Source organism: Phyllostomus discolor, chromosome 2 (assembly GCF_004126475.2).
Source record: "Phyllostomus discolor isolate MPI-MPIP mPhyDis1 chromosome 2, mPhyDis1.pri.v3, whole genome shotgun sequence".
NCBI lineage: Eukaryota > Metazoa > Chordata > Mammalia > Chiroptera > Phyllostomidae > Phyllostomus > Phyllostomus discolor.
In genome coordinates, this window is record NC_040904.2 from 138,559,463 (window position 1) to 138,573,627 (window position 14,165).

The 14,165-nt window shown below is 39.9% G+C and overlaps 1 protein-coding gene across 2 annotated transcripts in view; it reads right to left on the reverse strand.

The window, feature by feature from the left end:
* Window positions 1-13,930, reverse strand: part of TMTC2 (transmembrane O-mannosyltransferase targeting cadherins 2) — a 399,848-nt gene extending 385,918 nt beyond the window's left edge. The window contains exon 1 of one of the 2 annotated variants that reach the window (XR_004901498.1): window positions 13,168-13,751. Coding sequence is in view for 1 of the 2 variants with exons in the window: in XM_028532039.2 (XP_028387840.1) it covers window positions 13,168-13,250 (83 nt within the window). In the remaining variant the exon portion in view is untranslated. Of the gene's footprint in view, window positions 1-13,167 lie in introns of both variants that reach the window. The other variant, XM_028532039.2, reaches the window with a different exon arrangement.
* Between the last annotated feature and the right edge of the window lie 235 nt (window positions 13,931-14,165).

The window sequence follows — 14,165 nt, forward strand, 5'->3', positions numbered from 1 at the left end:
CCTTTGGTTGTTATGGTTTGTTGTGGTGATGGACCTCCTTTTCCATTGTATGTGTGGCAATATGACCAATGTTTTACCTAAAACATTACTTGCCCAATCTCAATCTTAAACAACTAAACCCAAACCCATTTCCCTAGAATTGTGACCTGTTAAAAGCTGGAAGGGATCCTGGGGAATCACTAATGACAAGTTCTTGCTTCAAAGTAAAGGTTGTGTTAACAATACAGTAGACCTTCAACATACTTGACTTTGGAGGAAAAAAGTTTTTTCTTCTTCTGGGAGGAAACATGGAAAAAGCAATTAGCGTTAGAGTTGGAAGGTTATATATTCACTTTCTATAAAGAATCCCTTGAAAAATGTCAAGTCAACATGTGAAAGATCTGTGTTAACTAGGAGAGAGATCAATATTCTTAAGTGCAGAGCTAGCCATACATAAATTAATGCACACTGTAGGTCCTGGTGAGAGTGCACTGTAATGAGAGAAAATAAGAAGCTTCCCAGAAAAAGTATCAAAGAACAAACAGAGCTTCGTGTCTGTTTTGCTCACTGTGAAACAGACAGTATGAAAAAATATTCCCGGGATTTGGCTAACTCTTAATTCAATATAACCTTTCCCAATATAACCGAAAACAACTCTGGATTTTCACTTTTAAACTTTTTCATTGTCTAGATACAGTTTATAGAGTGAAACAATTCTTACAAGATGCTGGGAAATCATAATTCTGCACATGCTACCATGCACAGTATCAGCTAACTTAGAGAAGAAAGCCACTTATGGTGAAGAAGAGAAGACATCCTAGTTCTGTTTCACATGTGCGCTTTTAACTGAGCATGCACTGCACACACATTATTGGCCAAATCTGTGTGTGTACATGCATGCATGTGTGTATAATGGTCAGGATTCAACAGCATTTCTCCAAACTCAAGATAAAAATTATTTTCAAAAATTAGTAGTTATTTAATAGAGTTCACTGAACCCTTCTAGGTACCCTAAATATATCTGAAATCCTAACTTGAATATTACTAGAAATAAGCTTAAATGTTGAATATTAGGTTTTAAGAAAAACCCCTAAATGCTCTATAATACTTTCAGATGTCATTATATAGTGATTTTAAGCTGTCAGCAAGAGTTAACAAATAATTTCTTAATTAAGAGAAATATTTCATAATTATCCTAGACACCACACATTGGACCAGGCAGTTTATATAATCAAGGTCTGTCTGGAAAAAGTTCAGCCATTGTTAACCTAACAAGAGCACTTTGAACAACATCAATATAACCTGGCAGCCAAGGAAAACAGACTGGAATGCACATGCGTGAACAATGACAACTTCACTGTATTAGCCATTGGGGGCAGTAGATGCCATTGAGTAAGCATGTGTACTGTGTGGCCGCCGCATTCAAAATGACTGAGTGAGTAGAACAATGAACCTGCATCAAATTTTGCACTAAGCTTGACTATTCCTCTATGAAAACTATTTAGATGACTCAGAAGGCTGCAGCTATGGGCAACTGGTGATTGGCAGCTTCGATGCAACAACATGCTTGCTCATGCATCACGTCTCATGCAGACTTTTTTGACCAAATATCAAATCACCCAGGTGACTCAGCACCCCCTACCGCCCAGGTTTGGTGCCCTGTGACTTCTGGCTTTTCCAAAAACTAAAATCACCTTTTAAAGGGAAGAGATTACAGACTGTTGATGAAATTCAGGAAAATATGACAGGGCAGCTGCTGGCAATTGGGAGAACTGTGTGAGGTCCCAAGGTGCCTACTTTAAGAGAACTGACGCATCATTGTCCTGTGTACAATGTTTCCTATATCTTGTATCTTCTTCAATAAATGTCTCTATTTTTCATATTACATGGCTGGGTACCTTCTGGGCAGACTTCATGTAACTTATCTCGTTCAGTTCTCCCAACAACTGTATTAAGTATTACTGTCCTTATTCTAAAGAATAGGGAACAGAGGGTAAAAAAGTTTTAGTAACACAATCAAAATTACACAACTAGCAAGTTAATAGTTCTGGGACTAGACCCCTAGATTATCTGATTCCAAAATTCTTGTGGCTTTTTTACTGTTTGCCACTCTGTTGGTTGAAAAGGCCTAAAATTAAGAAATATTTTCTAATTAGTTATAAAAAAAATGTATCACCAGGGTTAGGTACTAAATGTTGCCATCCAGTGCATGTGCTAGGCATACTGACTCCAAATTCTCAATGCAGGACTGATTAACACAAACACTTCAATGGAGAAAAAAACAGCTTCTCCGACACACCACTTTTCTAATCACTGGGCCACAAGCACTGCTCTGAATCTGAACATACTCCTAAAAGGAAGAGGGTTGCCAATGAAGAGGGAGACCATGAGCACACCCTGCCAGCAGAACCAAAGTACCAAAGATTAGTTACACCCAATGCTCTGTAATTGGTGCTTTTACCCTGTAAAAGGAAAGAAGTGCTCAGAATGGCCAGAATGTCTAATTTAAAATAAGTCTTCACACAGAGACCAGAAATGTACAGACAGTAACAGCAATGAAACAAAGATGACGAACTGCTTATACAGACAGACTTCAAAGATTAGACGTATAGACGGGGCTTGGGGCAGCATAGAGTTAGGACAGGAAGAGCTCGACCAGTGACTCGGAGTGGAAGATTAGCAATAACATGACATAGAACACAGCTCTGTTCTCAGGGCAGCGAGAGTTAGATGCTAATGTGCTGAGCCACTGACCCTCTGGTCCAACATGCTGTACAACTAAAACTATAGCCACGCAGCTTTTTAAAATGCACAGCGAACACTTTAAGATCCTCACTCTGCGACTGGCAGTTATTGTTATTTTCACTTCCTAAACAATTTATAAGACCAAGATTTAGAGAGGTGAGTGGTTCGAGTACTTAGCTGGTAAAGTGGTGACCCCAAGACTCAAACTCCAGTCTTCTATCTTGGTCTAAAATTTGTTTACCAAACTGCCTCTAGGACATAGTACAGTATTTGAAAAAGAAAGGAATAATTACAACTCATTTAAGAATGAGTTCATAAAAATATTTCCATTAAATAGGAATGTAAAATTTCAGCTACATTGGGCACTCGCTCATTGAGAAATCCCCCAACGTGCCCAAAAGCTAAGGTTTAGTGTACCAGACTTTTAAAGACCACAGGGTCCCAAGCATTTCTAATTCTATGTAGATTCCTTCACTGGACAGCATCACCCAGTGCCTGAAGAGCATTAATAACTTTTTATTTCCCACTGCCAGTTGCCTAAACACTTATATTTTTCTGCCTCCCTACGCTTTATAAAACTGTCATGTAATGTAAGCTAAATTTCCTTACAAGGAATTGTTTGAAAAAGTATAAACTAATAAAGGCACTGACTATAGAGATGCAGCTAAGGCATCTATTCAAGTGACAGGCCTAAGGCAACCACATATCAGTTTAGTCGTCAAATCAGCATCCAATGCCTGTCTCCACAAAAGTGTTACAGAGAAGATAATATTGTAATACAAGATGGTGACAGACATTTCAATAGAGATCATCTTCTAGGATTTCAACAGGCTCTCTGCCTTTTCAAAATCTACGCGTTACTTCAAATCCATATGATCCATTTAAAGGAGATGTCATGATTGAACAAATACAAAAACAAAACAGACAGATTAAATAAAATGGCTAATCTCATACACAGAGAAGAGGTACCCTATCTTCAATCTTTTTTTTTAGATTTTGTTTATTTATTTTTAGACAGAGGAGAAGGGGAGGTGAAGAGAAGGAGAGAAACATCAATGTGTGGTTGCCTCTCACATGCACCCCACCAGGGACCAGCCCGCAACCCAGGCAAATGCCCACACTGGGAACCGAACAAAGACCCTTTGGTTCGCAGGCCAGTGCTCAGTCCACTGAGCCACACCAGCCATGACTCATCCTCAATATTTCTTTAATCTGGGAATTTACGTGGCATTTCCAAATGTCTGTGTAACACACTGGGCCAATGTGTAATACACTGAAATCAAATAGGGCCTTATTACTCACATTACACAGTGTGGTCCATGACCCAGCAGCCATCTGCTGCACCTGCGAATGAGATAAATGAAGGCTCTTTGGCCCACGCCGGGCATCATCCGCATTTTAACAACCCCAGGTGATTTGCAGGTAGACTGATGTTTAGGAAGCACTGATCTAGAAACATACACACATGCCAGACGGAAAGAGGTCCGACAAGAAGCACAGCTCCACAGTGTCCCTTTAGGAGAGGTACAGAGAGATCTATTGGGTTCAAAGAAACTGGGGATTTAAACTGCATTTTAAAAGATTTTTTTTAAAGGCCACTGGCCACGTCAAAGGATGAAGGCAGAGGAGCAAGTTCTGAGAAAGGACCAGGTCTAAAGCCCCCTTGCCTGCCATAGGCACCCTCAATATCATTTCTGGCATGGATTTAAAAAATAAATGCTAAATACTCTTACAGAAATGGTTTACATTATTTATAATGATGACATACGAGAGGTTTTAAAACAGCGAACCTTCATTTTCTGTTCGACGTGTAACAAAAGCAAAGCACACCACTGTTTTCAAAAGAAAAAAAAAATACAAAGATGCTCACATAGACAGATGGAGGAACCAAAACTAAAGAAATGATTTTTAATGGAACATTGTACACAGAAGACTAGATCTGTGGCAACCTACAGTTAGTACTTTTCGGCTGCACACCAGTGTCTTTAATAGGCTTTTATTCAAGTCTTAAATTCATTTTCTTTTGTTAAACTAGTACATATCCCTAAAGAGTGGGTATAAGTGTGAAACTTTATTTCTTTAACACAAATTCAGTGACAATTCAGGACCATTTTTTTTCCTTTCAACAGAATAACCTTCTTATTTTAAATGAAGTTTACCAAATGAATTCAGGTATACCAGTTTTTCACATCAGCTATAAATAATTGCCTCCCTCTAAAGGGCCTATTTCTGCAAATAAAAATGTCTTTTTGCCTGATTAAACTTCTTCATCATCTGAGAACTTTTCTTCTGCAAAGTTACAGTTGGAAAATTTGTCACTGGAAGCTTTCTTTGTCAAAATGAACTCTTTTCAATTGCTTTGGGAGAGCAGACCTGCAGTTAATTACTGGAGGATGGGGGGAACATCCTGTTCTAAAACAAGTACACTTGACAAAAAATTTGGATCCACGTTAGGACATCGTTTACAATCCAAGGCCACAGGTTCAGAATTTATACCTTTAAAAACCTGCAGATAGGAAGGCAGAAGGAGCCAAAAGACAGTTTATAAAACAAGGAGAAAGGTCCCCAGGGGAACACTGCAGCTGCTAGCTCTACCTCAAGAACTCCTTCTCTAAAAGGGCTCTGTAATGACAAATGTCCTCTCCAAACTGAGAAAAGCAGGCAAACCTGTGAATGTACTCTCTAGAGCCACCACCTAAGGCACCCCTGTCGAGAACACAATTTGCAAGGATGTCACTTTGACATGCACTGACCTTGTAGAGACTAAAAACTATTGACTCATTTTTAATCAGAGAGATACCAGGCCCAGAAAAGAAAGCAGGGCACCCACACAATCACTGTGGAACAAATTGGAAATTAATGAAACAAGATGTTTACTTTTCCCAAAGTGTTTTCACTTGTCCACCTCTCTCAAAAACTAGTTTCATAATCTTGGTCTTAGAATAGAAACAACAATATGCTTTATAACAATATTCTGAACAACAGACATATAGCCCAAACGAGAGTTTAAAACAAAAAACCAAGGCCGTGGTCTGCATCCTTTCAGTCTCTTTATATAACTATGTATAAGCAATTGAAAAAAAGAAAACAAGATTTCATAAAACAGTTGTAAAACTTGTACTAGCCCTAGTCATATTTTTAAATACTTATTTTTCTAACAGGCAAACTTGCAAACTGCACTTAAAATTAATACCCGAAGAATTCCAGGTATGCAGGGATACGGTCATTCTTCCCACTGGATTCTTAAACAGTGCTGAAACAGGCTGTTTGAAATACTTCAGTGCCATCACTTAACACTGCTCCAAATGTCAAGGGCCATATTGCACCCCAGTGGCCGCTCTTCAGCAAATAACACATCCTTTGAAGTTAAAATGCTCCTAAATGACGCCAAGTGAGAATTTCTAGGCTAGGACAGTCAAAAGTTTCTACTTCTAAAGAAATCAATAATCTAATTAGGGAAAAGAACACTTTCACTATCAAAACTTGTGACTTTTTCCGTTTCAAATGTCAATAAATTCCTTTCCTCTGTGGCAAAATTTTTATACATTGTTCCTTAATTAAACCATTGGCCATAACACCTAGCTCACAGCTGCTATTCTTAGGACACAAATGTGTGTTTCACTTGACAAATCATGTAATTTAATCACTCCCTTGACTATAACTTCATGCTGTGCCATGCTTCAGACCCTGCCTCACTCTCAAATCCCAAAATGCCCTGACGGAGAAATCAAGACACAAAGGGGTCCATGGAAATTACCATAAGCAAATAGTGTCTCCTCTGCCAAACACTACAGCACTTTAAAAAAAGATACAGTAGCACTGCCCTCCAGCAACATGGCACGTGTACAGCCTTGAATACATAAATGTACATAAAATTTAATTCCACAATGAAATGGAATCTAAGATGCAGTTAGAAGGTTCAATTCTAATCTCTTTTCCATATTAATTTTTTTAGACTTGAGCAAATCAAAATCTCTCTCCAGCTCATCCTTAAACTCATTTTTAGTTGTCCAAATTAACTGCACCTTATGAAATGATCATAAATAAAATAAACTACTCTAAAAACATGGCAGCAATTTTTAATGTAAAATCTTGAAAACAAATCTTTTGTGTTCCTGCCTTCATCAAAATTCTCCTGAGTCAATAGGCTTACCCAATTATTTCCCACCCACCTGTAAGAAAAAAGGTCATAGCTGAACCCAAGTTGGAATCCTCGAAAGTTCTTAAAAGATTAAAAGGAACATTTATATCTTTTCTTCTAAGAAACCTAAGAAACCTCGACTACCAGAAAAACTGACAAATGTGATCGAAAAGGTAAACTGACAGAAAGGAGGAAAAGAGATCAATCGAAATTTAATAGTGCTACATCTTGTTAGAATTAACAGCCTAAAAAATACAGCCCAAAAATCTCTCAGTCAATCCCTTATAACCAGTTGAGGCAAATCTAGTTAACTCCAAGAGTTCAGCCGCTACAGACCTCCAAGGAAAACTGACCTAGACAATTAGGAAAGAGACATTTGAGAGAGATAGTCTAAAGCTTCCCCATGTACAAATTAAGTGCCAATGAGCACCAGACCCAGAATAACACTAGTTTGAACTATCTACCATGGATCCTGGGCACCGAAGTCCTGAGAAAGAAGCTGACAGAGTACCAATAAAAGTTTTAAAATATGAATATTGATCAAAATAAATGAGTAAATTCAAGGGAAATTGTGCTAGTTTCCCTTGAAGTTTTTGAAGGGAAAATTTTTGTCTATCCTTGGACTCTGAATTTTTATGTCTGTCCTCAGACTGAATTTTTATGTCTATCCTCAGTCTCTCAAATGCTTCACAATCTCTGCTACAGAACAGGCAGGAAAGGACAGATATGGGTGCCGTTGATGGGTGAAGAGCTGCTGTTTGTATTATGCACCATATGTATGAGAAGCCCATGTTTAGTAATATCCATAATTAGTGAATTATTGAACGTAGTCATTTACTCTTCAAAAGCACATACAAATCAAATCTTCAAAGAAACCATCTAGCATTGTACATAATTACATCTATAATTACTCAAAATTTTATGTCCTTTTCATCCTATGAAAAACAGAAGGTAATGCAGTTCCTGGTGCTATACCTCTACACTTTTTTTTCCCAACTAGACTGGAGCTGAGGACAGCTGCTCATACAGGAGAGGTCTTTACATTCAACAGCCCACTTGTCCTTCCCATCAAGGCTGCCACACTTGTCACTTTTGTGAAGCCATTCAAGTAAGTACCCAAAGCTGATCGAATACTTAACTTCTGAGAGACAATCAAAAAATGTAAAAGGTGAATATTACTATGTTAAAGCATGCCTGGTGAAAATAATAAAGTTATAAGAAACCAGGTTTGTCAGCCGCAATTTTTCATAGTGCCTTAAGGGGAAGCTTTGTCCTTTCCTGATATTATGAAGGTGCCTGTGTTAGAGAAAACGTGCCCTTTGCCTGTGATAAACAGCTGCACCATCACGGGCATTTTAAACAAGTGCTTCTACTGTGCTGAACAGCAGCAAAAAGATGAGGAAGACAAACCGTACTCCTATCTCATACTGGAATCCCAAAGGTTGGAACTATTTCAGAATTATAGCAGCAGGGAATTCTGTGTTGTAATAGGGACACAATAACACTGAAAAGTAAGTACAGATGACAACACAATGTAAATTGATAATACATAATAATACAGCCAAAAATATACATATATATGAAACCAACTAAGAGACAGATGGCTGGCAAGCAATTTCCCCATGGCATTTGTAAATGTCCATTCAGTGCTTGTATTTGGGTCATTTGCTAGAATAAATCCCATGTGACAGTCTCAATGGAGGTAAGGCAAAGTGTCTATAATGGCTGCACCTAATTTTAATTTTAATTTACTGCTGAGATGTACTTGTTCAAACAGCAAAATTAATCATTTACATAGATTTGAGTAAACAATCAAAACAGCTAGAAAATAAAATGTCACATAAAATATTTCATAAATTATAAATTGTATCCACTTACATTTTCTTCAGTGTCTTATAAACTGGGAAGGAAATTAGCGTTTCTAAAAAAACACACTCTTGCACACATTGGCTTCTTCCAATATAGACCTGATAAGATAACCTTTGATACAAGGCAAACTACTCCCTTATTTACTTTGATTTTATAAGTAATTCTTTATAAACATACTTTTAAATACCAGGCATGCTTTCAATGGTTGAACATACCAGAATTTTAAAATACCAGTAACACATTGGTCCAAGGCAAGTCTATTCAAAAGAACCTTTTAGAGTCAAGTTAACAGGATGGCTGATCATTTCACAAGGATCATACCAGGTCAAAAACCCAAACTGACAATAATATTAAAAGACCAAGTAGAAGGAATACTTGGATATCCTTTGAGAAAAAAGGTTTTTAAATAACTTGTTAACATGCCTTAAATCCTCCATTCCTTCTTTTTAAATACTGTTAATCAATGACTTTAGGAAAAAACATCTTAACTAGTGTTTCCATAAAAACTAAGATTTATGCCCTGACCGGAGTGGCTCTTTGAGCATCGTCCCACACAGCTACAGGTCACTGGTTCGATTCCCAGTCCGGGCACTTGCCTGGGTTGTGGTACAGGTCCCCAGATAGGGTGCATGTGAGAGGCAACCAACTGAAGTTTCTCTCACATATTGATAATTTTTCTCCCTCTCTTTTTCCCTCTTTTCCCCTCTCCCTAAAAATAAAATTAAAATCTAAAAAAACCCCCTAAAATTTACATTTACACTCAAATGACTAACTAAATCAGGAATGTGCTCTTAAGAATTTGGAGTAGTTTTAGTTCGAGATTAGAAATTTCTGCCATGAAGTTGTTTCTCCAAGTTTCCCACAATTACCGCAAAATGGAATAGCTAAGAAACTTAAAGGGAACATGAATGATGACAGTTGAGTTTAACGAATGCAAAATACGCAATACGGAAAATAATTCTGAAAGCAGCCACAAATCTATTTCCCACTCTCAAAACCTCAAATTGTCTTTTTTAAATAATGAATATTATTTTACTTACATTAGAGTAAAAACTTACATTGTCTTACTTACTAGGTATATAACAAAAAGGATACGCCATCAATTAGATGGTGTGCACAAAATAAAACTAGACTACAAAACAACAATTAGGGTTTGCTTTTGTTACTTGGAAGTAACCAGAGTTTTCTTTTGGCGTTATCTCTATGCAAAGCACATTAACAGTACTGTTTTTATAGAGGATAAGGAGGAAACAATGAAATATTATCCTCAATACATACATAAGGGAGCAGAGAATTTAAGGTCAACAAGTTTTTTTACACTGATCTAAACAACAAATTTCTCCAAAAAAATGGGAGAGTCCTTCAAGAAGTTATATGCAACATGACTTAAAATTTGGCAAAGACTGCATATTTACAACCCCAATTTTAACCATGACTTAAGATTCAATACAACCATTACTAGAGCGAAGGCAAGGGGAGAGGGGGGAAGCTGAAACCACGTGTGCTTTCTCAACAGACAGGGTGCATCTGCTCTGTTACTGTTTGTTTCATCACATCCTAGCCATATTCTTGAGTTTAGCACAGAAAAACACTTGTAAAATATTAAATTTTACCATAGGGAAATTGATTTTGCTATAAGAACGTCTCAGATTACCACTTAATCTCAACCAAACTACATCAAACACTGAAAGTAATTATATATATAGTTTATAAAGTAAACGTGATCACTATATTTAAAAGAAATGATAACTTTGAGAAGTACCACAGCAATAATTTTTAAGCTGAAGCAATATAAAGCCCTCCTACAGTAACTGCCAGATTCTTCAGCTAAAAGGCACAGTCTTGATTTAGTTAAGCAAGTCCAGCATAAGAGCCACCTCCCTCCCTGAGTGCTGCTCCCAACAGGGGCCTCTCCTTATGGAGCTGTATTTCACTAAAGTTCCTGGGGGGGCAGCGGAATCCACAAATGGAGTTTAAACAAAGTTTTAAACTTGAGCCTTTGTAGTCTGAAATGGAGTGGTGGAAATAAACACATTATCATCATCCTACAGTTTCTACTGACTCCTTCGCCCTCTCCCTTGCTTCAGACCCCAGTTGAGACAGGGTAGTCAGATAACTAGTGCTATTATTGGAAAACCACATCTTAACACTGGACGTTAGCACTGAATCACCTGCACATTCAATGCAGACACCAAGTAACTTCCATGATCCCATTAATATGTATTTTGTAATTTCCAAGATACATGAAAACCAAGCTTGTGATTGCATATGCAGTTCTGCCACTTACAAAATTAAAATTTCAAACTGTAGCAAAAGTATAATCTGTATTTACAGACCCTCAACATCATATATCATATATATTACCTATACATCATATATTGAACATGTTAACAACTAGATGATATGGGCAAATTATCACATTAAACTAACCTACGTTAGGAGGTAGAAGTCAGCAGTTCTAACACTCCATTCAACCTATTACATGTAAAGAACTTATAACAATTGTGCACCATAAAAGCACAACTAATTTATCATCACACTGCACCATTCTCCCCAAATTACAAAGTCTTAACAATTCTGGCTGATGATTAAAGAAGACAAAATAAACACTAAATCTACAGAAAAATGTACATGCAAACTAAGCTTCACCCTTAATCTTTACAGGACAGTTTCTTCTGACATGTACTTTTTAAAGAACTGGACATCAAAAAACAATAGCATACAAGGGGAATGCTTGATTTACCACAGCAGTCTACAATAGTTGCAATACTACCTTAAGTTATTTTTTTATAAGCTGTATAATCTTGGTTTAAATGCTTACTATTGAAACTGTCCCCAACAGAGCCCGTAACTGCCCAGGTTTGTCCCTGAACTTATTTTGTGAAAAGTCATCCATCTTTGGAAGCCAGAGTTTTTTCTTCCAATTGCCCTAGAAATAGCAGGTGCATTGTAACCCAAAATTGGAAGAAACAGAAGCAGCCCCTCTCATAAACCATTTACTTATCAGAGAATGTAGCATAATTGCTAAAATCTGTACACGTCTTAAAAGTTGAGAAAAAGTTTATGTCTAGCAGGGGCTTCCTAGCAACTAGTCTCTGACAGACACTATACAAAATGCATTAAGAAGAGTTTGATACAAGTCTCTGCAGATACTGTCAGGGGATTTCACAACAGACATATGTGTGAACTAAAATTTGCTGACTGAGGGTATAATCCATGAACTTGCTTTTAGCCATAGAGTGGGTGCACCAGAGAATATGGAATATGGCTAATTACCACCAAGAGAAGATTCTGCCTTCACCTCCCCTCACTATCAACCACTCCGTGTAAGTTCACTCACTGCTTGCCCGGACCCTAGGGATCCATTCACTTTCCATAGCCCAAAGAGGCTGCTGAAAAGCTGTCAAAGTAAATCTGTGCTCACTTTTTGGATAGTTTAATTTCAATGGAGCATGAAACACCCCAGGACAGTTAATAAGTTTAGCCAGGCGTGCTGTTCTCCCTAATATATTTTAATTATGCATCTGTTTTAATTGTAATCAGATTAAGTGACTGGAAAGACACAAATTAGAATTTTCCCTAATGGCTATTGGAGCTTTTCATCAGCTTCTAAACACTAACAACATTTAAAAAATAGGTAGAGCCACGAACACAACTGTGACTTTTCCAGCAATCAATGCAGTTTCTTTGACAACAGTTCAGGTCTCATTAGCCACCCAAACTAACCCAAAGGCAGACGACAATTTCAGACTCTAGAGGCGTCTTCATCCTCAATTAGCACAAAAGAATCACTAACGTCTAATGTACAACTCCCAAACAGAAACGAAAGCCCGGGCTTTTATAAAGTGTTACTCCATCAACTCGTGAGAGGCAGGGGAGCAGGAGAGACCATCAGCAGCATTATCCAGGCTCGAAGTAAAGTATACTACACGTCAAAAGGGCAAGTTGAAGCAGAGTACGATCCTCTTTCCACTATTTTGGCAACTGTCAAACGTGCGTTTTAACCTCGGGAAATAAAAGTGTCCGTCCCATCAATAAACGGAAACGTTACGGGGAAGATCTATTAGGGGGCGGGGAACGGCTTCCTTCCAACCCAGACGTAAAATCGCTCAATGTGCTTTTGTTGCACCAAGAAATACCTAAGACTTTTTTTTAATACATTCATTAAACAGTTTCCCAAATTGCTGCGATTTCCGCTAAGAAACTTAAGCGTCTGCCAAGAGCCGAGAAGCAAGGGAGAGAACCTGCAGCAAACTAGGAATCCAAACTCCCTCAGCCCGCCCAGCCCGCTCCTGTCCCGGGTGTTTCTGCTTTAGGTGTTAATGTTTACGCGTCTCCTAATTCAGGTGCCGGACCAGTTCCTCCAAGACGCTCTTCCAGCCTTAAAGCGGAGTCCCCACGCAGCCTGTCACCCCTCCGTCTCACCCCCTTACCTGTCATCATAGCAGAAATCCGCACTTAGGGTGTTGAGATACAAGGCGAGCCCCAGAGCGCTGCTGACCAACTCTGCAATCATCTCTCCACTGCCTTCCCCTCCGGCTCCGCTCCCAGCGCGAGGGCAGCAGCGGCAACAAAAAACAGAAGCATCAATCCCCACCTTCCGCTGCCTTCTCCTCCCAGCTTCACTTTTCCCTCGCTTCCCCACCCTCCCTCCTCTCCCTCCCTTCTTCCCTAGGGTCCTCCCAAACCACCGGTCTCTTCCTCCTCCTCCTCAGCCCGTCTCCGCAGCTCCTGCTTCCTCCCTGGGTGCGGGCTCACACCGCACTCCCCATGCCTGGAGCCCGGTTCGGACAACGCGCCCCCCGGCGGATGCACAGGGCTGGTCCTTCCCGCGGATCGAGGCCCCCACCCTAACCCATGGCAGTTCGGGGCGCCCTAGGTGAGGAGTGGGACGCGGAGGAGGTGGAAGAGTGCGGGATGGGGACAGAGGGGCCGGACCTAGCCGGGCTCTGGGACCTGCGGGAGGAAGACAGAGAAAGAGGGGCGGGTGGGAGGGACAAGGCGAACCGCCTCCCTTCGCCGCTGCCCGAGCACAAGGATCGGGTGCCGCTTGGGCTGACTCCAGCCGCTACAGCGGCTGCACCTCATTCACTCTTTATTAGCTCTCTGCCAGTCCAGCCCCTTCTCCAGTGAAGTGAGAAGCGGTGGTAGGAGACTCCAGAAGCTCCCGCGTGGGGCTCTCCGCGATGCCCCCCGCGCCTGCGTGGCCAACCCTCCGTCCAGGGTTTGTCCAGCCCTTTTCTCCACCCACATCTCCTAAGGCTCCTCCCACATTACCCCCAACTCCTGGCTGCAGGCTCCTCCCACCCACCTCCCGCCTTCCTCTTCTTTCTTTCACCTTCGATTTCACCGGGGAGAGCCCGGGAGACCCTAGGGCGACTGCTGGAACACAGCCCGGGAGGGGGAGCTAGAGAAATCTGACCGAGGAGGA